This window comes from Rhipicephalus microplus, chromosome 5, assembly GCF_043290135.1.
Source record: "Rhipicephalus microplus isolate Deutch F79 chromosome 5, USDA_Rmic, whole genome shotgun sequence".
Classification (NCBI taxonomy): Eukaryota; Metazoa; Arthropoda; class Arachnida; order Ixodida; family Ixodidae; genus Rhipicephalus; species Rhipicephalus microplus.
The window spans coordinates 142,534,241-142,558,926 of NC_134704.1; the positions used below are offsets into that span (position 1 = coordinate 142,534,241).

At 44.5% G+C, this 24,686-nt stretch overlaps 1 protein-coding gene across 1 annotated transcript in view; it reads right to left on the bottom strand.

The window, feature by feature from the left end:
- Positions 1–16,820: 16,820 nt before the first annotated feature.
- The window catches only part of LOC142817396 (uncharacterized), a 60,903-nt gene continuing 53,037 nt past the window's right edge, over positions 16,821–24,686 (bottom strand). Inside the window, exons 5-6 of the mRNA XM_075894418.1 lie at positions 17,351–17,404; positions 16,821–17,028 (exon numbers count right to left, since the gene is read on the bottom strand). Of these exons, the coding sequence (XP_075750533.1) occupies positions 16,951–17,028; positions 17,351–17,404 (132 nt within the window). The 3' untranslated portion in view covers positions 16,821–16,950. The remainder of the gene's footprint in view (positions 17,029–17,350; positions 17,405–24,686) is intronic.

Sequence of the window (24,686 nt, forward strand, 5' to 3'; positions counted from 1 at the left end):
ACAGGAAGCGCAGGCCATAAGAAAGTGCGCGATTGCCCCCTCTCGTTTAGTCCTTGGAATGTCCGCTGGATGGCGGTAATTCAATATGCTGAATGTATGATGAAAAGATGCGAGGTGGTGGTACTTGGAGCGTTCACTAGATGGAAGGATGGACAGACAGACAGACAGACAGACAGATGTACGGATGGATGCACGAATGCATGGACGGATGGATGGGTGCATGGATGGACGGATGGACGGAAAAACGCATGGACGGACGCACAGATGGATGCACAGACGGATGCACGGAAACAAGAACGAACGGACGGGCAGACGCATCACCCAGTCATCAGCATGCACTCCTTGCATACGCTGCGATTTTTTCACCTTTCTTCTTGCAGTACGGAAGGCAACCGTCGCACATCGACACTATACTCCCGTACACGCTGGTTCCGTCTGAGTGTGCGCCTATATCTGACACAGCCAGTCTTACTGAAGATGGTCGTGAGCTTGCCAAGACTTTTACGACGCATGAGCAAGAGCGGCAGAAGAGTATTCGTGATGGCTCTGTCACTTCTGAGCCCACGTTCCTTCCTGGTGCGCTCGTATGACTTTCGATCCCGACCACGTTAGCTGGCCTTTCTTCAAAGCTACTCTCAAAATACGAAGGCCCCTGCCGTGTCATCGAGCGCACATCTCCGGTCAACTATTTGATCGAACCCATCGAACGATCTTCAGACATGCGCCGTCACGAGCGTAACATAGTCAACGTGGAGTGCCTGAAGGCTTAATATATGACCCGCTCATAGAAACAAGCTGTTAGGTCGCCAGACGGCTCCCTCTTCGACGCCGGGGTAATTGTAGCGATGCCTCCGGAGTCTGAAATGGGTCGAACACTGGAGGGCCTTCTAGTGGGTCTACCCAAAAAGGACGCAACTCGCGCTGTGAGTCCGTGCTTGGCCGGGAGTGTCGCCGTAGCGTATGATCGCTGCTTCCCGGCTAATAAACGCCTTAACAAAATAACTGAACCTTTATTGTTTATTGTTCAAGCAGCACAATCAATCAGCACATTTGAGGAAGCACTGAATATAAACCGATTACGTAGCACATAGCGTACTTATAGAACTGTACACGTTCACGTCATTGATAATACATGCGGGAGTCTAACGCGAGTCAGCGCAAAAAAAATATGTCGAATAAGACATTCCGAGTAGAGAACGTGTGCGTTCGCTTGTGCGTACATGAGGTGGCAACGTTTGCAATGCCTCGTATTTTCTGTGCGAAGGAGCAAGCGCTTCCTGTCTGACATTGAAGGCTACACCATGTAACTTCGTTTTGGCTTAGCTGCATACGAAGAGTTCCAAGAAAGGGGTTTAGGCACACATTTCAAGGGCCACGCTTTAGTAATCTCTCATAACCTTTCCTTTCGGTTTTTTATCGTCACACTATCTGATATTTACCAAAACTGTCTGGCAGAAGCTATGTACCTTGCGGATCGATGTTACGCGAAACATGCACATGCAAGTATCGTAATTTTTCATTGAGTGAAACGTTCCGAAGTTGCACTGGATATGTACGAATGTATGCACAGCATACGTTAAACAGCTACATATATTTCACATCACCAGTCGTTTACAGTTGGGTAACGATGTCCACATCAACATGGATATTAGCAACACCAAAATCATTCAGCTGATACAAAGCACTGCTTCTCACGAGGATTGTAGCCCTGGACAGTGCTACGTAAATAGACTTAAGCGGATGGCACCTGATCACAATTGACTTTAACTCGACATGACAGCTTTATCATAAGGGTACATGTGTAATGTTTATAAAATTAGAAAGCCAGCACTATAACCACGTTTGGCGTTTTACGAACATTAAGCTCTATTTGAAAAGTAGTTTGGGGACCTGGCGTAGCTCTGTGGTAGAGTACGGGATTGCCACGCAGAATAGGATTCGATTTTGCTGGAATAATGTAATTGTTTTTCTGCAATCGTCCGCTCACCACTGTCTGTCCAATTTTAAGCGTTGAAATTACACATGTATGTTCTCGTTGTTCCTGGGTAGGTATAAACTGTATAACACATATGGCACATAGCTGCCTACGAGTGGCACCTACTGTGACGTTTGCACCAGTCACATACCATCGTCATCCATTCACGTACCGTAATACCAAATTTGGTATATGCGACGCTAGCGAAACCGCTACGAGCACATCATGAGCGGGGCGTGTAGTCATGTTGTTACATGGCACTCATGTCGTGATTATCGTGTTGAGTCTGTCCCTTCTGTTCGCCGTGCAATCATGCCATACCATACCAGTTTTGCAACATGCCATGAGAACGAAACCACTGCTAGAGCTGCAGGACCATGAGATGTAAATTATGGCATTCATGACATACATATAATGATTTTCATGTTATGACTAGTCAGATATGTTATTCATACAGTCATGTTATGCCATACCAAGTTTGGTATCGATATCATTATTGAAACGGCTAGGAGAGCAAAAAGTCATAGGTGGATAGATAGATAGATAGATAGATAGATAGATAGATAGATAGATAGATAGATAGATAGATAGATAGATAGATAGATAGATAGATAGATAGATAGATAGATAGATAGATAGATAGATAGATAGATAGATAGATAGATAGATAGATAGATAGATAGATAGATAGATAGATAGATAGATAGATAGATAGATAGATAGATAGATAGATAGATAGATAGATAGATAGATAGATAGATAGATAGATAGATAGATAGATAGATAGATAGATAGATAGATAGATAGATAAATAGATAGATAGATAGATAGATAGATAGATAGATAGATAGATAGATAGATAGATAGATAGATAGATAGATAGATAGATAGATATACACGCTCAAGGTCGCCGAGGTTCGCTAAGAAATGCTTCGCATTTAAAAACTACTAAGACGTTACTTTACAGTAGGGACTCTCAAACCTCCTGGTTTTGGCGAACTCCAGTGGCTTTTCTAGAGTACCATGGTACCCCTGACTTTAAATGTACGTTTTGAGCACGGAAATTGCGAATGATCATGGAGTGGGGAGGGGTAATGACGCTTTCTAATGTGTGCAACCGCAGTAGAAACACCGCTCCATTGGCCTGTCATCTTTAATGACGAACGCTATCGTTGCTGATATGGAACTCGCAACATTACACAGAAAAGCCAGCAATATGTTGTCACAGTCGTGCATTACGTGACAGGGCGTATAACTAAACGTGTTGCATTCTCTAAGACAGCTCACGAAACCCTAAAATGCCCTTCATGGAACGCCTGTGTTCCACAGTACCTATTTTGAGAACTCATGCCCGGGAGGAGAACGCGGCTGGTCCAAAAGTTCCGTTTTCGCCTGCCTGAGCTCCGCTGTGCCAGCCGTCTGATAGTAACGGGAGGGCGTGAGAAATGTTCAGCGGAAGGCCGATCTCAATCTCGGAATCGTGCTAAGGGCATGCAGATCACTATAACTAGATTATTTTTTGCCCAACTAAGCATTTTCCTGGCACAGCAACTGAAGTCACAATCAATGATTCTGTTCTGTTTATGATGGCACAGCATTCGTTATCGTAAATGACAATGGTTTAATTACCAATGGTTTCGAAGAGGAGCCTTGCCTAAAAAAGTCTTGCTAGAGAAATCATGGTACACCTTCCATTTGTAGCTTTTATTTAAAAGTGTAATATGGTGTAAATGACAACCTCAGTAAACTGGAAGGAAAACAACTCGTCACCTGTAAAACCACACTTACAGTCTTTGTACTTGCGCTTGTCACGCTATGCCAACCAAGCTTATATTTACTCGCGTTATCATTTAAAACAACTCCATTGTCGGGTTAGCTGCTGTACATACGCCCCTTTGTGCAAAAATGGTAGAGCGACTTGTCACGTCCACGTTTGCACGGTGTCTTGGCACGACAGAGATTGAATCACACTTGTGGCGCAGTCAAATACAAAGCACAGGTCACGCGGCACCGATCACTATGGCTGATTGTGTATGTCAGTCACGCGAAACAGGCAATCTCTACTGTCATACTCGCAAGGAACGCTTGATGTACGACCAGGTACAGGCTTCGCTGCTTTGGGACACATCTCATCTTTCGAATTGTTAGCACGCTGGAACGAGGGACGTGGTGCATTTCAAGCCATATTGCTGTATAAGGATGACAGTTCAATATTTATTTATTTATTTATTTATTTATTTATTTATTTATTTATTTATTTATTTATTTATTTATTCATTTATTTATTTATTTATTTATTTATTTATTTATTTATTTATTTATTTATTTATTTATTTATTGAGACCCTCAAGGCCAAAGCCACTAAAGATGAGAGTGGTTGCAACAAAATAGCAGAAAAGCAAAAATAAAAGCAGATAGAACGTTTCAGTACAAAGCCGTGCAATTATACTGTTTTAGCTATAATAACCAAGTCAGATACCTTGTTCACATACGAGTGATAAACAATAAAAATTAACGACGGAAGAGAGGAAAGTGAAAGAGAGAAAAGGCAGGGATATTTATCGTTTGGCATAACCGGTATGCTATCCTACACAGGTTTAAGGGATGGGGGGAGATCAAAAGACCAGTTACAAAACATCTATGTGTGCGCAAATGTTTATACATGAGGCCTTGACTTGTTACTGTAGGAGTGAATCAAGTCCTCGGTAACTCGTGCTCTCGTGTTGTACAGGCATCGCAAAAAGAAAAATAACTACAAAAAACAAGAGAATCCATTTGCACAGCATTATTTAGAACTGTTCTAAACAAATGATTATCGTGTGATAATACGATGTCATAGGGAAAGTGGTTTCATTCATAGCATTATTAGATAATAAATCACTGAAGGAAAGCGTTTGTGGGACACGTTCGAAGACCAACCTTGTAATGGTAGTTGATCCGAGGCGGTGTCTGTTGCGGCTGAGAAATGAGTTCGTTTTGGGAAGTCGGGTGATGGGATATTTTGTGAAAAAGAACCAGACGCGGAAATTTACGATGAGAAGATAGTGACTTGAGTTAGACGTTGTTTTTCATAGCGGACAAACTTGCATTGTAGTCACACAGAGGGCTGAATTGTTTTGCCCAAGTTCTAATGAAGTTATTGTTTGTCTATAATAGTGTCCCAAATAGCACATGTCTATATTAATTTAGGTCATACAAGGGCAGTATAAAAATCATTTTCAGAGATGTAGGTGCTGTTGCAATGTTACGGTGTAAATAGCCTAGGGTGTGTTACGGTGTATTTAGCCTAAGGTTAGCATTCCTAATAAGGTAGTTGATGTGGGTGTTCCAAGTTAGTAGAGTGTTTCTACGTACAGCTGGGTATTTTATTAGTTATAATAAAATCAAGGGACGCAATATTAGGGTAATATGTGTGCATCTGTTAGATTAACGTGACAGACGCATGACTTAACATTCATTGATGTTTACTTTTAATAACCAAATTTTACACCAATTAGCTTTGGCAGTTAATTTACACTTAATATGGTTATGATCGTTGACACTGATTACTTCACGAAATATGACACAATCATCGGCAAAGAAATTAATGCTAGACGACAGCAAGGAACGACGGGGGTTTATATAAATAAGAGGGGGAAAAAAGAGGTTTGAAAACTGAACCTTGCAGTACATCGGAAGTTACGGTTCGAAGTGTTACGACCGTTAGCAGTTACAAGTTGAGTATGGTTAGATAGGAACCATTGAATTCATGTGAGCATATTAGTGTCCATGTTTAACAAACTTAGTTTATATAGTAAATCTTTATCACAAACCTAATGAAATCCTTTAGCCAATTCAATGGGCAAATGATGAACGATCAGGAATATTATGCAGTTCAGTAGTAAAGAAAGCAAGTTGAGTTTCTCAGAAGTTTCTCGAAATCCATGCTGGGCTGGGGTAGAAAATGCATTAGAGTCGAAAAAGTTCACGAGATGTTCATGAAGTTTACAGCTTTTACTCACTAGTGAGAAGGTACTATAATTAGCAGCAAAATTTTTATTGTCAGGCTAATGAAGTGGAAACATCTTACAGATTTGCCATTGTGTAGGCAAAATAGATGCATCTTCTGATTTCTGCATAAGTTTAGTTAAGAGAACAGAGCAAACAGCTTCGGTATTATTTAGAAATTTTTACTTATCAAAAATGTAACCAGGTGATGAGTGCTGATTCAAGGAATCAATCAGTTTCTCTACACTATTCATGAAAACAATCACTGGGGGCATACCAACATAATCATACTGGCGATAAGACCTAGGCTATCTTATCAAGAGGCAAAACAGTTTTTCGCAAAGTTGTCGTCAATGGCTACAGCGCATTGTTCGATGGCTGCACAAGGGCCTCATGCGTCTTCCATAAATAAATGTTCTTCGCGTGCTGGTTTGATCACTCTCCAAAACCTTGTGATGTCAGCCTTTAGCATACAAGGAGGTACAGTGGATAGAAAGTTAGTTTTAGCATTTTTAGAGCCGTTAGGTAGGTGTTCATTGCAGCTGTATACGAACACCAGCGTGCATTAGTCGACACAGATTTTTCGGGGTGACATATATGTTTTCTCGCGGTTTAATAGGCGCTCTGGATAGGCATTGTACCATCAAGCATTAAGATAAGAAGTACTAGTGCGGCAAGGAATATACTTTTACATCCATTTCCTAACTTTGGTGGCAAACACGTCCCAGTTGTGTTGAATCGACCCAGCTTTAGATTAGGGCGTTTGCAAGCTTCAGTGAAGTTTTATACTGGAAATAGGGGTACCTGACGTAAACAGGCACTTGGGAGGAGGAGGGCATGCGCACGACCACGACAAGCAGCGTTGGCAGTATTTTCTCGCTTTGAGCCAAGCGCGTTGCGACATATATTTATGAGTTTCTGTAAAATAAGTAATGCACATAACACGAGATTTCTATAGACGGGTTGTTTGCTCTGGTTTACGCATTCGCCTTTTCCTTCCTCGATTCTCGAAGTTACGCACTTGTGTTTCAAGTGTAATTAATTTTAAACTTGTCTGATTAGCCATTTCAGTGAAGTGAGCTTAAGGAAGTTGCCGCGGCACTCGTTCGAATCGCAGTGGATGAAGAATACGCTTATTTGGAGTATCGGGTTTGTACGTCATTCGAATGTGCTTTTCTTCCCACTTGTACTACCAATATGACTGCGTATTAGAACTGATGATGCGTTTCCCAGATTCTACAAAACTAGTACCGAAGTACATCGAATGCGGTGATATAAACAATGACGCACTTTGTCAAGGTACAAACGATAGCGCAATCAGAGTTGCAGGTGAAGGGCGTCGGCTCACGGTATATACGTTCAGGGATGATTTCTGGCGCTGACGTATACGTTCCAGGTGCATTCCACTACATTCTTGACGATCGTAATCTGGGAACGGCAACATTTCGATAAAAAAAAAAGATTGGCTGTGGCATAACTCAGTTATGCTTGGGTGTGCGTATAGCCAGAGGTACAGTTAATCTACTTCTTCAGCTTAGTTCTTTGCACGGTTACGCTTGTCGAGGTGTGCAGTTCGTTGTTCCTCCGTCTCCTCGGCTACCTGCCTCTTCTTTGTTTCGTTCAGATGGTGACGCCTGGCTCATTTCAGTCTCTCCGACTCACTTTCCATATGTGCAGAAGAATACCACCGAGCCGCCCCGTCTATGTATACGACGCAACGCCGGCTCCTCCTCTGTTTAAGCAGCGCGGTTTCACCGGCTTCCTCTAACGTCCGGCCAGATAGCACGGCGAGTGGCAATGCCAGCTACAGAGGTTGCTAGGCGATGGCTCAGCTCGCGGTGCGGCCACAGGTCACAGCGAAACAGCGACAATATGACCATTGTGGAGCTCGCAACAAAAACGCATCCACCTAAGCTCCACCAGGGGAAAAAGGAGACACAAGAAAAAAGCGTCACTCGCAACTCTTCTTATACTCAGCATCACAGAAAAAAAATATATTAAATCCACACCACATATGCCTAAAGAGCTCTGCCTCGCATATTCATTCCACTATTCAAACACGGGTACAACCCATTTTAAATCCATCAAAGATGTACGACATATAAACCTAGATTTGCGTAAAACCGTTCATGTGTCACTTATACATAACTTGCCTTTCTGTTTTCTCCAAAGCTAAAGCTTCCGAAGCTGTTCAGACCACAGCTACATCTGAGGTTTTGTCCAGAATGGGAAAAGTGGAAAACCTCGCTTTACACGAGCAGAAATTACAGGGTGTAGGCTAATGTGCCGACAAATTCTTTCGAACGGAAAAAATCGTGCTGGATGGAGTTCGATGATGATGTGATGAAGTGTTTTTTTTTGCATGTTTGGTGCGGCTTGTGTATGTTGTGCTGCTGTTCTCATAGGTCACAACCCGCGCTGCATCATTAAAGTGCTCATCCCCATGTTTGGCGTTGCAAATGGTCAAGCTCTTTGCGCAGACTACGCAGTGGCAATAGCGTTAGAGAACTCTAAATGGGCTACATTATGCGCAAACTGTAGAAACATTCAATTAGAAACGCGCGTGAACATGTTTTGTCGATATGCAGGCGCTTCGAGTAAGCCACAATTAAACACGCACGCACCACTTGGTGCCTACAATACGTATCACGACACTACGGCTCATCAAATAATTCATCGTGCGATGCCAACGTGACGCCAACGAAGTCGGAAGGGGACGTGTTCATCTGTTGACGGTGACATTGTCTTCCTGACGTCTTGGTAACAGTTAAGAGCATTTACTTTAAGATCACCTAAATACGAAATAATTTTTTTCACAAAGTTATTTCCATGAAGCTTTTCATAAACGCTGGCTCACCTCAACCTATACTGTAAAGGCTTGCCGTAACTTGATGAAGGCGCCCTGGGGGAAATAGTAAGTACTATAACATAACCATCCTTTATCAGAGAATCGATCAAGCGAAAATTTTTGTCTGCTTTCTAGCCCTACTATTATGTTTCTTTATTTATATTTCTAACCACCACGGTGGTCTAGTGGCTAATGCACTTGGCCGCTGAACCGCAGTTCGCGGGAGTGAATCCCGGCCCCGGCAGCCTCAGTATCGATGGAGGCGGAAATGCTTCAGGTCCGTGTGCTTGGATTTAAATGCACGTTAAATAACCTCGCGTGGCTGAAATTTCCAGAGCCCTACACTACAACATCTCTCATACAATGGTTCTGGGATGTTAAACCCGAACAATTATTTTTTTTCTCATCAGTTTATTTTCTTTATTTATCTCTTTGATTCTTTCCTTCGTACGCATTGCGTAATGCTGCCTCCAAACGTTTTTTTTTTTCCTTTTTTCGTGCAGGAAATTGCGTCTTTGCCCATGTACTTAGCAGTGCGAACCCTTTTGTTGCTACAACAGGAGATGGACGAGAGTTTCGATGCAGTGGCAGTTATCACAGTTGGGGAAGTCAGCCATAGCAATGCGATAACTGAATGAATTGGTAAAGGCAACGCAGACCGACAACCGACACAGCATTGTAGCGTTTGAAGAAGATTACCGGACACTCCAGTGTGCCTTGAGAAGACTGGATGATTGACCCTTTACTCTAGAGAAGATCTTGGAAGCGTGGCCTTCAAGTACGTCAGCCCAGAAAGCCACACGAGCCCTTCTACGATTATTGAGGGTAACCTCGCTGTGCGATCACCTGCGCTGCGTGTGCAGTGTGTGTGTGTGTGTTATGTGCAATGTGTATCTCCTCCTACTCTCTTTCTCTTTTACTCCCTCTTTCCCTTCACCCCACATGTGGGGTAGCAAACTGGACTTAGTCGAGTTAACCTCCCTACCTTTCTGATGTTCTTTCTCTCTCTCTCTTGTTGTTACAAGCGACAACGACGGTCTAGCGTGAAACAGTCAAAGGCAACGACGAAATATGGTAACGCGAAATGACAGGTTACATCCATAAAATATCACATTGCCAAGCCAGAAACGGCTAATTACCATCTAACTATCGGGGGAGCAATAGTGAACGTTGGTGAGTCGGTTGGTACTGCATAATGAAAGAAAAAAGCAGTGTCTATCAGACAGAGATAAGAAGAAAAAAAAACGACACACGATGCGCTACTAGCAACAACGTTTAAAGCGGCAAGGCAATAAGTAGAAAAACCGAGCCTCGCGGCACGTGCGCAGATACCATTATCATTAAAAATTGTGCGAAATAAACTGTTTATCAAAACACATAAACGATATTCTTTACTAAAGTGAACTCCTCATACAAAACACAAAAGACTACAGCTACAGGCGAACTTGACATGTATCATCTAAAATATTGATTTTCTTATTGTTCTTTCTTGTCTCCATCTCTTCAGTGCTGGTTCTTTTTCTTTTAATACACGACTAAGAGCATCAATCACCAAAAAACGACGCATACAAATAGGCATACTGTGTTTTACTGTTTCCGCACCTGCGGAAACAGTATACCACTTGCCGGTGCCGGATTTTTTGTGTACGATGCATGCCGCAACCACCGAAATAAGGGAAAGAATTCGCATAAAAAGTGGCAAAGCAAATGTCACAACGAGACTAGTTCTTGAAAAACATTTTTTTCTTCTCTGAATTTTCGCCCCTCTCATTGACGAGCGCCCACCTGAATAGGTCAACGGCATTACAAATCAGCCTACCGAATTAGACGGCTAAAAAAACACTTTCTTTTTAAGCATAAACAAAGACATTGATGCCGAACAAAAACCGCTAGGAAATAAATCTGTCCAGTGACAATTTCACCCATCGGTGGTGAAACGACAGGGCACAGCACTTGATATAAAAAAAGAATTAAAGAAAACGGCAAAAAGAATGACGAAGTCAGTTTCATGCAAGCAGTTACCCTACTATTGCACTTTGAATAGATAGTGCACTCACTTAGAGAGCATGTGCGGTGATTTCGAGAGCTCAACGCGCAGGCTAGGCGTTTTTTTTTTTTACGAAACGCATAAATCAAAAGCGCGCCTCGACATCCCGACATTGAACAAACCTCGATCCAGTGTATACCACCAGTACTTGAAGACTCTTCTGGCCTTTTAAGACGCCACATTACCAGCAGAAGATTTCGATGCACACCAAACACCACGAAACACGAAAAGCTTCCTTCATTAAACGTCATCTAGAGGTGAACTCGGAGGCTGCGTCACAGTTTGTTCGTCGTGTCCTTGACTGCCATCTTTTTGGAGTGTCTTCGTGCGCGTTCCCAAGGCAACAGGTGTCCGTGGGCGTAAATGACGAGCCACGTTAGAGTTGACAAAACAATAGAAGTAGACATCCATACCGCGAGTGCAGACAGTGGTTAGTTGCCTAAAGGAGCGAGAGCCGTGATTTTAGCTGACAGTTGCCCTCGCTAAGCACCGCAACAACCTTGGTGCTTATGAACGAGTGCCAGTCTAGCTATCTTCCCGTTGGCTCTGGGGTCCCTCAAGGGATTGTGTTAGGACCATTGTTGTTTCTGCTGTACATTACCGATATCGTTACTGCCATTGATCCTAGTATTCAAATTAGATTGTTTGCATGTTGTTCCATGAAATCCCTTTACGTAACAATCAGCTCACCCTTAACCCTGCTCTTGCTAACATTTTCGAGTAGTGTAGCACATGTGACATAAAACTTAATGTTGATAAGACAGTATATCTTCGTTTCTCTCACCGAAAATCTCCCCTTTTCTTTGAATACAGGCCAGGCTCTTTACCGCACCATGAGGAAACGCTATAGAGGTACTGAGGGGTCATTCTTATTAATAGGTCATTGTGGAATACACATATAGATAATATTTGTTCTTCTCTATACCAACAAATGCACTCTTTAAGACCTAAGCTCAAACAGTCTCCTCCAGCTCAAAAATTACTTGCTTAGAACACACTAATTAGTCCAAAGCTTGAATATGCATGTATTGTGTGGGCCGCCTTCACTAAAACCAACATTGCGCACCTAGACAATGTGCAAAGAAAAGTTGTCAGGTTTATTTATTCGAAATTTTTTTCGAATGACTAAGCCACAGAACTAACGAAGGCTGACAACATTTCATGCCTTGCACTAAAACGGAAAGCTGGTCATTTACCATTACCTTATTTTCTTTGCAATCGGAAACTGGCAATTAACCCCTAACCTTATCTCTAATCTATAACATCAACACTTACACGCCACCATCATCCTAATTCTTTGACACCTTATTTTACGAGAACAAATTTATTCAAATTTTCTTTTCACCACGCACGGTAACATACTGAAAGATTCTTTGTAGACATTAATGGCATTGCGATCATTGCAAATTCCCTCAACTGTATTTGTGTTTGCTTCGTTTTGTCACGTTGTTGTTGTTGTTGTTGTTGTTGTTGTTGTTGTTGTTGTTGTTGTTGTTGTTGTTGTTGTTGTTGTTGTTGTTGTTGTTGTTGTTGTTGTTGTTGTTGTTGTTGTTGTTGTTGTTGTTGTTGCCCTGGCCCTGCTTGGATCTGTATAAAGTCTGCAGTATTGAATAAAGAAAGTAAAAAAGAATACCGAATGCACTAAGCTGACGCTCCGTTGGGGTCTAGTAGTTATGTTGCTTGACAACTGACCCGCAGGTCAAGGGATCTAATCCAGACTGCCTTCGCGGTGGAGGCGAAGGTTCTCGTGACCTCTGTGCTCATTTTCGGTGCACGTTAAAGAACCCCAAGTGGTCGCAGTCCTCGCAAGTTTCCGCAGCCCTCCATACAATCATATGTTGGTTCTGCGACATTAAACCCCACCAATTGTCATTACTTTACTAGTGCGCTGTTTTGTTGCGACAAAGCTGAGACACTGGTGAAACGTAGCGTCGACAGCCGCGTCGCCCAGCCAGGACAAATAATAGGTTCGTCGATTTTATGTGTCCTGGCGGATCGATCTATCCCACAGCCTGATACCAATCATGAATAGTGCGGTCATAATGTTATATAAACAAGAAAAACAGACAAAATTGTTCAAAAAAACATCTTATGAACAAAAAGAGAACATTTCTCTTTCTTCATGGCGTACTACTAGGAAAGTTGTTAAATTTCTTGCAACTCGTTTGTCGCTAAATATGTTCTTATTATCACTGGCGAAATGGTTAGAAGGGCGTGCTTTTAAGGTGATCGCTCCGCTCATTGCGATACGCTCGCACCTCCCACAATGCGATGAGCGGGCGCCATCTGTACTGTGCCCTACAGAGCATTGTCAGCCCATGCGCACACGCTTATCTCGTGATGGCGGTGGTTTGTGCGTTTTGTTCTTACACCGAAAAGTTTCCGATTAAGTTTTACAGCGCATGAAGCTCAAGTCGGTGACTGCAGCAGCCGCGCTGCTTAAACATAGAGGTAACAACCGTGACATTCAGTTCTGTATACTTGTGCGTTAGATTCGTGCGTCCTTCTTTCTGAGCACGCGTTGTGCCTCCCCAGGTGGCAGTTGCCAGCTTGCTCTCTCCCTCTTTCGTCTGTGTCCCTGTGTTTCCGTGTGTGGAAATCAAATAATAATAATAATAATAATAATAATAATAATAATAATAATAATAATAATAATAATAATAATAATAATAATAATAATAATTCCGAGCAGCGAGCTTGAACTGCCGAGTTGTGACAGGTGTTGGAGTTTTTTTTCTTGTTGCGTCTTTTTTTCATGAGCAGCACGCTGCATTTTTTCAGCTGCTGTAATTTATTGTGTCACGTTTCAATATAGCTATCACATTGATTGCTTCCACCTAATAATGAAATTGTGACTTCTCTGTGCTTGCTCATGCCATTTTTGCGCTGGTTCTTGAATTTCTCTGTCAGCTATGCGTTCAAACTACAACTGCCCCAACTGTTCAATCATGATCAAGGGCGTTACTCGTTTGTCTTTAGATACTCAAATCTCGGCAGCCGTAAAATGAAGAATTTGTCAAGTGCTCAAAAGAAGTAGCTGACATATTTCATATCGATTTGGCGGACCTGCCTAAGAAGATTTCTGAGGGTGCTAACACCCACTGTAAAGTCGTTTGTACCTCGTGGCGCATGTGTTTCGCGCATAGGACGCATTTAGGGTTCACCATTATCGAGCAGTAGGTGGCGTTGTGCTCGCGAGCGTTTGTTACCACCACCAACTTCATCATCATGGTTAGCCCGGTCACGCCAGCAGTGAGGCCTGGCGGCAAGCCAGGGTGGCGGCAGTTGAGAGTTGAGCGGCTTTCTTTTGCGTGTGGCGTTTGGAGCGAGCGGTCGTCTCATGCTGTGGGTAGACGGCACCACGGGTCGTCTGCTGTGGACCCTCGTGCTGAGTGTGTCAAGCGTTGGCGGCGCCGCGTTGTGTTTGTTATGTTGTTGAGTGTGGTGTAATATTGTGTAAGGTCGTTTAAGCTTGTTAATCACAATTCATGTATACTAGTTCGGCTTATGATATTGTCGATCTAAAAGCAGGTAAATAAATGTGTGTTGTTTGGTTCATTTCGACCGCGCCTACTGTGTCCGTGTGCCGAAAGCGTGGCGTTTCATAGCGAGAACCCACTAATTCTACTTGTGCTGCGGAATGCACGTTAAAATTGCCCTGAAACCATTTAGCCCTCACCCTCTCACTGGTGATTATTCAAGTAACCACGGAATGAATTCACTGGAAGAGGTTATTGTCTCGCGAATTCAACGCCGAAAAATTATTAAGAATCCGTCCAGTGCGAGTGAAGTTAAAAAAGTTTGTCGCATGCTGATATTGCAATCTTTCTCGTCCCGATGAAAGGACTGGAATCTAAGAATGGAGGGATGGCAGGGCCACACAAAAACGTCACGCGCGCTTCGTGACCTTGAGCACTTTGTTTTTCTTCGAATGCGCGGCTTTTCAGTGTCATCGCGAGCGCAAGCGTGGACAAGTAGTGGCCTCCCACAGCAATCTCTATAACGAGCGAGCGCATCATGTTCAAATCAGCCAAAGGCTGATAGATGGGTCGTTGACGTGTGATTTTCGGGCATATAACGTGGTCTGTAGAGAGAATAAAAGCAATTTTTAGCTGACATTGATCATATATTGTGAATTATGAACCACTTGCTGTGCTATATTATTTGGCTAGCGTGTTGTCGGAAGCATCTACTACCAATCGGCAGCGTTTTTTGACCATGCTCAAAAAGTTTTGCAGGGCCCCTTTTAAAAACCTGCGGTGGTCGAAATTTTCGGAGCCCTCCACTACAGCGTCTCTAATAATCATACGGTGGTTTTGGGACGCTAAACCCCACATATCAATGAATCAATATTTGTACTGCGGAAATCCTACTCACATTCCTCGAACATTTGGCGTTATTAACGTTCTGGTAAATGATGCCATGGGAACTCTATGAGCGGGAAAAACTGAAAGCTCGCGTTATGCACTTTCTCTGGTTTCACAGCAGCGCAGCAGTCTTACATTTTTACGCGCCACATAGCTATTGCATTCTTACCAACGTTGATTCACATCGTAGCCCTTTAGAAAACTGTGGGCCCGAAAAGCACGCTGAAAAGTACTCTCTCAATGGCACATTTCTAATTACTTTATCGCCAACGAAGGTTCACATGCTTTTTGGTCATTTCAGCACACCAAAAAGAATTCTCAAACGGTGAGGAGCAACCATATTCTCACAGGATACAAGCCGTCAGCATTGATGCTCTGGAGATCTGTGTGTGTGTGTGAAGAGAAAAAGTGGGTAACGATTCATAGTACGAGGTACTCTACTATGGGAGGGCTTAAAGATGTCCCGAAGGCTATTGTGCTCAAGAGGAGTAAATTCTCCGATTTGACCAATCTGTACAGTCAATACAGACTATACAGTCTATACAGACTCGAGTTTTCTGACCACGTGAATACCCGCGGTAACTGCATGTAATGATGGCACCGTTAGTCAACTAGTATTCCAGTGCCACTAAAGGTGAAAACCAGCGATGTTTTACCAGTCTTTCAAAGCTAGTATTTGTTCTTAAAGAACAGTCAATGCACTTCATTTCATGCGCGGCTTGGAACTATCATACATCGCGAATGCGTGACAAAAAGCTCAAGGACGTGGACGTATCCCTGGAGAGGAAAATGGAAGTTATTAGTACGGAGAAGTGAGAAGCACAGCTTGCCTGCTTAAACGCGCAAGTGCGGTTTGGCATGTTTGCGTCATGTCTAGCGAGCAGCCATAGCCAGTGGGCGCTCGGGCCCTTAATGTTCCGCGATTCCTTTTACATTAAAAAAAAAAGAAGTTCTAGGCGGTTTCGCACAAACAGCACCAAGCCTGAAGCAGAAGCGCAGCTTGAGCGCTCTCCTTGTATTTGCTCCTTTGTGCCTCACCCCATTTTGGTTACCTCGTTTGTATCTGTTTCTTTATTCTACTTCATTAGTATTAATTTATTTCTCAATCGATTTATTGCTTTCTCTCTCTCGTTCTCTTCATCTTTATTTTTTTTCTTACATTTTCTCCTCTCTGCCTTAGCATCCCTCTATTGCTTGCTTTCTCCCTTTCGTGCTCTTTCTGTCTCACTCTTTTTATTCTTTCGTTCCTTCTTCTCTCTTTCTGTCAATTCCTATGTTTTTTCTCTCTATCGTTATATTTTAACTCCCGCCGTTCTTTATTTTGCTTTTCTTCTTCCTTTCTACCGCTTTCTTTCTTTCCCGCGGCTGCTCACACTCGCGACTGCTGTACACAGTAGTGAAATTTGCCCAATTCCTGTGACCCATACTCACTTGGAATATTTTCTCGTGACGCCACAAAAAGTAAAGCAAGCTACTACGGATACGCAGTTAAAAAGTTTTTTTTTTTCTTCCCAACAAGAAGTTGAATATGAGCAGATCTGCCTTCATTCATTTTTTCCTATACTTTCAGAGTAATATTTACGTTCTCGCAGAAAATTCTTAGAAGTGCTCTGTCTTTTATTTTTTATTTCTCACCAACGAAATAGAAATCACCCATCGTAAGAGCCATTCTCGTCAAAAGCTGCAACCAGTTCTAACAAGTTTTCATGAGCGGCTGGTGCACATGTCATCCGAATAGCCTCCTCAGATATGACACCTGGAGCTTGGCGACTTGAACGCTCCGAACTTGCTTGACGCCGCAGTCCTGAGCAGCGAGTGAAAAAAAAGACCAATTTCAGCGCTGCGTCACATGTGGATGCGCTACACTGCGAGAAATATCACATTATAATTTATAATTTATTTATTCCGTGTGTGTGTGTGTGTGTGTGTGTGTGTGTGTGTGTGTGTGTGTGTGTGTGTGTGTGTGTGTGTGTGTGTGTGTGTGAGAGAGAGAGAGAGAGAGAGAGAGAGAAAAGAAGAGAGAGATTCATTTAATTTGATGTGTGCCTATAGGCGAACCGTTTGCAAAGAAACAAGCTTTCACTGTCACCGCAATCATGCATGTCCAGAAAAACAAAGCTGCTCACCGCTGCTGCCTCAATGCACAACATTTCTTTGTGGGGAAGCACGCCACTTCCATTCTGCAAATAAAAACATTATGCAAATGTATTTTTTCATTTGCTCATTTATTATTTTGCGTAATAATCATGGTGCAAGCCTTAGTACCTTGTCAAACGCGAGAAATGACTACAGGCGCGGTGCAAAAATAAATATATATCGTCGAGTAATGACGTATTCATAACGTCATCGTGATATGCTATAACGTCGCATGATGACGACAACGCATGGCTTCACCGCTTAGTCAAACGTCAGTCTGTCTCAAAGGCACTGCGGAACCACATTCGATGCGGAAAGCTCCCGGAAGTTGAAGATTGCTTTAGCCTTCCAATCGTCTGAGGCAGATTACATTTTGTATTACACGATGACACATTGCAACTTACTTTTTCTGTATGTTTTGCGTTTGTATATTCATGAGTATAAATAATTGTACTTTCTGTCATAGTCAATATTTACCTATGTATATACATCTCTCGTGTATATTCTCTACTGCCCCCTTACAGAACGCCCATTGAGGTGCCCCGTAAGGTAGTGTAAATTATAAATAAATAAATAAATAAATAAATAAATAAATAAATAAATAAATAAGAGGCTGTGTGGCTTCATTTGTTCATTGAGTGACAGTTGCTATCCAAACAAGTGTGTTCAGCTACACTTTACTCGCGTGGTGTTCGATTGTAATGCATTTACCCATCCTATGAAATACCTTGTGCACTGATTATTATCCTTTATGGCACATTTTGTCTGCTAAGGGAAGAGGGGTATCCAGTGCCAGCATAATGCCACGAAGCTCTCTTATTTGTAATTTGAAAAAAAAGGTGGTATAGCCAATAGGCAAACGAATAGGCAGGGCTTGTTGCTGCGATAGCGGGTCCATCACTTGAGGAAACTAGGCACGGCACTGGGAGTACCTGCACTTATAGTGAAGAAACAGACCGACGAACCCGGGCGTCCGCGTTTGTCGCTTCATGCCTTCGTTAAGTCCCCGACCCTTTTCTGCCATGCGCATAGCTATATTAACGAGGGGGTGGGTGAGGGGGGGGGGAGATGCCAGCCTCCTTTTTATCCACCCTTGAAGAAGGGGGCACAATATGTCGCCATGGATTAACCAAGAAGGCAGAAGGGGGTTGCGATGAACTTTCACTCCCTGTGGTGGGGAACAAGGCGCACGCCTATGGCTGTGCCTATTTCCCTCAGGCAATTCATTATGCAATACGTTACGCGAGGTACAACGAAACAGAGATGCATGGAAAGATAATTTCATGTGGTTTACGCTATCATAATCTGTTAAAATGAAGAATGTCGATGGAAGCGTAATGCTAAAAGCCAGTGTACTCTGTGAAGTCAGTGCATGTTAAGCAACAACACATGGTCGTAATTTCCGCAGCCCTCCAGTACGTCGTCTCTCATATACATATCGTGGTTCTGAAACGTAAAGCCACAACGATTACATATTGTTATGGATGAGAGGTGACGCCATATCGACGAGGCTGTGGATGAGATATATTTAAAAGCAGCAGCAGCGGCGTGTCTGGTTGACCAGCAACTGAGCGGAGACAACCCTTCCTCTTCGTTCGGCACACACGCGCATCGTCCCACAAAATATCAACATGCATGTAGCATAATCCCCGGCGGCAGAAGAGCCATCTCGGCGCATCTAGATGTCAACGTCAGCGGGAGAGTGGTACGACTTCAAGCGTGCCGCGTGCACGATATCGGTGGTCTGTGGGGCAGTTTAAGGCGATGAGGCAGCAAGGCAAATTTCGTGTGTCACAGGAGTAACCTCACAAAGGACTCGGTATAGACCTGTGTTGCGAGAAAAAAAATTTTCTGGCATGCCAACTTGACGGGTCGGGGACAACAGCTGGACCAATGAACCGGGTAAAAAGTGCACGCCGCTGGTTTTCTTCGGAGGCCAGAAGACGAGTGCAGGCGATTTCGCTTGCAAGGGCATATTCGCTGGTTGTTGTCGCGGTAGACGGGATAACTGTATCTAAGGGAAATGTAGGTTCTCCGCCGAACAACAGAAAAAAATGGAGAGTAAGCGGCATGGTCATGGTGAGAAGAATTGTATTCGAACGTCACGTGTGGCAATGCAAGGTCCCAGTCAGAGTGGTTAGAAGAAACATACTTCGCTAGCATGTCTGTAAGTGTTCGATTCAGACGCTCCGTGAGTTCATCTGTCTGTAGTGATCTTGTGCCTCGTTTCACATGAATGTAGGATATTGGCTATGTCCTTCGATAGAAAGGCGCGGCCACGGTCTGTAAGCAGCTGGCGTAGAGCTCAATGTTGCAAAATCACGTCGTGTAGAAAAAAAAATGGCAGCATATCCACGGGGTGAATGATGGAGAGTGAAGCGAAGCTGGGTCCGCGCGCCGCTACCGCTCCGCTTCGGCCTCCCGTTCTCGCACGCCGTGATCTTGTCGGCACCCCCGCAGAGCTTCAGGGCACGCTTCTGGCTCGCGCGCTCGCACACAGGGGTTCCATGTTCGAGCGCAGGCCACCGCCGCCTTGCACGCACGCCGGCTCTGCAGCCTTGTCCATCCGCCGACCTTCTGAACGCGCACGCACGGGCCAAGACGGCTTTTATTTTACTGCGCCACACCTCCTAGCGTACGCCAACGTCTTTGTGAGACGTTTTTCCTGCCTTCTGGCGCACTCACACATAGGGGTTCCATTTTCGAGCGCGAGCCGCCGCCGCCTTGCGCGTATCATACTTTTTAACGGCAAACGGTGAATCATCCACTGGCCGCGTCGATCCGTCATCTGTCTGTCAGTCTGTTTGACGCAGAGACGGACGGATGGGCGCACGGACGAACGCAGGGACGAACGGATGGACGCATGGACCGATGCACAAATAGATGGACGCACGGATGAACGGATGGACGCACGGACGAACGCACGGATGGAAGCATGGACTGACGGATAGATGGACGGATGGACGCATGGACTAATGCAGGTACAGACGCATAGATGGACGGACACACAGATGGACGCACGAGAGGACGGACGGACAGATGAACGGATGGATGCATGGACGGCTGGATGCATGGACGAACGCAGGGGTGGACAGACGAACGCACAGTTGGATGCACGGACACACAGATCAACGCACGGATGGAAGCACGAATGACGGACGCACGGATGAACGGATGGACACATGGACGGATGCACGGATGGACGGAAGAAAGAACGAACGGACGGCCGGAGGCACTGACAGAATGACGGACGCTTCGCCCCACTCATCATCATTCACTCCATTGATATGCTGTGATTTTTATTATTTAGCATATTTATTTATCATACTGCATGTAATGTCCTTTACTATCATACCACTTGCATTTTTCAGTATATATGTATTTCGTTATATATACAAGTACCACCATCTACGGCCGGTTCATGAACTAACGAGAGGTGGCTACATACGATTACGGCGAGACGCTCTGCCCACGCCTTAAGGAGCATTGCTCCTGAAAATCGGCGACATCTGTGGCGCAGCTTGTGGGAAGTGCTCGTGTGATGGCGTGGCGCGTGGCGCAGCCTGTGGCCACAGCTATCCACCTGTTTCCAAATGTAGAGAAGGGAAAAGGGGCGTGGAGGTCTACGCCGACGCGGAAGAAAGGTTTTGACAAAATGTCAAACGGTTGAAGTTGTCCGGCTGGAAGCGTCGATGGTGTTTTGTGGCACTGACATTTCCCACAAGCTGCAAAGTATCTTCTGACTGAGCGTGAAAGCCCTGGCCAAAATAAGCGTCGGCGTATTCGGTTGTAAGTGCGTGACACGCAAGGGGACCGGTAGTTGAAAGGTCATGAAGTTCATGGAGAACTGCCGAGCGAAGGTGTTTAGGAATAACGAGCAGCTGGGCTGGTCCATCTGGGTAGAAATTCTGGCGGTATAGTACACCATCGGGGACGACGAATTAGCGATGGTGAAAAATGGTGATGCGAGATTTTCGATTGTAGCACGCAAACACGCATCACGGCATTGCTCGTCACCGATGCGGAGCAGTTGCAAAACGAAAAACACGCAAGTATCGGTGTCGGTGTCAGGGATGGTGCTCGATTCATCAACCTGGTAGCGGGACAGGCAGTTCGCGTCCTGATGTAGGTGTCCCGACATGTACGTGATTGTGTAGGTATACTCTTGAAGTCGCAGAGCCCAGCGCCCGAGCCGGCCAGTAGGATCCTACAGTGACGAAAGCCAACATAGCACATGGTGGTCCGTTATTACACAGGAATTCATGCCATATGAATATGGGCGGAACTTCGTGACTGCCCAAACGAGAGCAAGACATTCACGCTCTGTAATGGAATAGTTGCACTCGGCAGCTCTGAGACGGCGGCTAACGTAGACGATAACTTGGCCATGTCCCCTCTGGCGTTGGGTTAGGACGGCTTCAATCCCGTGACCACTCGCATTGGTTCGGACTTCTGTCGGAATGGATGGGTCAAAATGGGCCAATATAGGTGGAGGTGTCCGGAGTGCGATGAGGTGAGAAAAAGCTGCGGCTTGAGCGGAACCTCACGTAAATTTTTTTCAGAAGGTCGGCGAGTGGTCGAGCGATTGTTGCGAAATCTTTTACAAACCATCTACAATAAGAACAAAGTCCCACAAAACTCCGAACTTCCTTGATGGACTGGGGTACACGAAAGCTCATGACTGCACGAATTTTGTCTGGGTCAAGCTGCACACCTGATGCGTCGACGAAGTGGCCCAGCACCGTAATTTGCCGGCGGCCGAAGTGACATTTCGACGAGTTTAGTTGAAGGCCAGCAGTGTGAAATATGTCGAGAACCGCTGACAAATGCTGAAAGTGGGTCTCAAATGTAATCGAACATACAAGGACGTCGTCCAGGTTGCACAGGCATACTGACCACTTGACCCTTGTAACAGCGAGTCCATCATACGCTCGAACGTGGCTGGGGCGCTGGGTAGTCCAAACGGCATCACCTTTAATTCGTATAAGCCATCGGAAGTTACAAACGTAGTTTTTTCTTGGTCTTTCTCGTCCACCGCCATCTGCCAATATCCAGAGCATAGGTAAATTGAAGAATAGTATCGCACACCGTGTAGACAATAGAGGGCGTCATCAATGTGGGGCAAAGGATAAACGTCCTTTTTTGTGATTGGATTTACATGGCGGTAATCAACGCAGAAGCACCACGTGTCATCTTTCTTTTAACGAACACCACGGGAAATTCCGAAAGGCTCGAGGAGGGTTCAATAATTCCTTTTGCTTGCATCTTTTTGACTTCTTCTTGGATTACCTTACGCTTTGTGGTAGATACTAGGTATAGTCGGCGGTGAATGGGAAGTGAATCAGCAGGGTTAATGTGGTGCTTTACGAGGGAAGTCTGGCCGAGTAGACGGCTGTCGATGTCGAATATGTCACGGTAGGAAGCCAGAAGGTGGTATAAGGGGTCTGATTGCTCAGGTTTGAGTTACGGGGCGATCACGGAGGGCAAGGCCGCATCGAGAGATGTGGCATCCTGCGGGCGACATGGAAGATCAGAGCATGCATCTGCCGCAAAAGTGGTGACACGGTCGTCTATTAAAGGTCGCAGCGTGGCGAATGAGATGCCTTGTGGTAGTACTTGCTTCGTAGAACCGAAATTGGTAATAGAGAGACATGTCCGGTTAGAGGTCATGGTTACGGTGGAGTGTAGCACATAATTTCGTGCGCCAGGACATCAGTAATAGGCGTGACGATATAATGACCGCCAACAACGAGGGAGGTTGCTACCAATTCGATGAATCGGAGGGCTTTTGGTGGTATCCGACTGAAGTCTGTGGTAAAGAGGCTGTTCGGCAGTGCGAGGCGAAAATCTAAAAGAAGGGAAAGTTTTAAAGAGAGAGTGCCCGTGGAACAGTCGATGAGGGCAGAATACACGTATAGGATGTCCATCCCCAAGATAAAGTCGTGAGAGCAATTTTCGAGCTCTGCAAATAAAACCGGCACATGGTGGCTGGCAACACTAATACGAGTGGTACACATTCCAATGACGGCCACAGTTCCACCATCGGCGACACGGAGGGATTGTCAGGCGGCAGGCGAGAGTGTGTACTTTTTTGAGGCGGTGACTGATACGAGCACTCAACACGGGCACCTGAGCTCTAGTGTGAACTAAAGCCGTCAAAGAAAGACCGTCCACATGCACTTCAATCAAGTCAATATTAGTAGGGAGTGTCAACAGAAGATTTGGATCAGTCGCACTCGAAGCAGCTATATAATATAGTGAAAACAGGGAAAGCAATGCGGCTGGAGCTGAAACTAGCACAAAAGTACTGCTCCTTTTTTTTCCTCTCTCTCATTTTTTGACGCCATGGCAGAAACTTGCGCTACTCTGCCGAAGACAAGCCTCCTGTCGAAACATCTGCTCCAGAGACGTTCTCTGTTCAATTTCACTAGGTCTGGTGGACAAACTTACTCAAGCGATTTGCGATTTTTTGTCCGCGCACGAGAGATCAGACAAATTCCTAATACAATTGAATGGAAGTGAACGTATAAGAAAAGAAAAATTTCTCCTCGCACTACGTATAAGATACAAAGTTGCTTTTGTACGAAGAACACAACAGACAAATAATTAGCCATTGAAGGTATAAAAAATAAACGCTAAAATGAGCTAAAGCGTACCCGTAGACTCACAACCTCCAGTATGGCTCAGCGCATCGCTTAGGCAGATGTTCGGCATACTCAGAATATTTTTTCCGGGTGGGAGAGGGCTGGGGGGCAACACTTTGATCTGGGATGGAGGCCAAACAGACAGATGTAGGCGAGTGTCATTTTGTGCTTTGTATGCCATAGCAAAAAAGAAAAACAGAATTTCTGACGGAGAAATGGTAGGCATGGGCCCGGTGTCTTACCCGTGGCTACACCGCTACTGCACAGATATTTTTTTCTTGCAAGTACAGCGATCCAAAAGCTAATATCAGCTAAAACACCTTGCGGGACTTGTTGCCGATACCCTTTTGTTAAATATCCCCGAGCAACTTATCATGAGGACTGGGTAGAGAAGTGCATGACATGATAGGTGTAGACTCTAAATATTCCTATTGAAACGACATGCTTTCCAGTTTACGTCAAATGAAGGCGTCCGACATAGGTCCGTTCGTAAGGGAAAATAGGTTAGGGTGAGCTTTGCGCCAATGTCTCAGCTTCTTGCTTTTTTTTTTCAATTATTCTACACCGGCACGCAAGAGCATATGTGCTGCTTGCACACGTTTCTGCGTGAGAAAGAAGGTTTTTTTATCGCCAGCAAGTCAATTCGCGAGCTACCCTGTTTCTGCTTAGAACTTCAATTTCC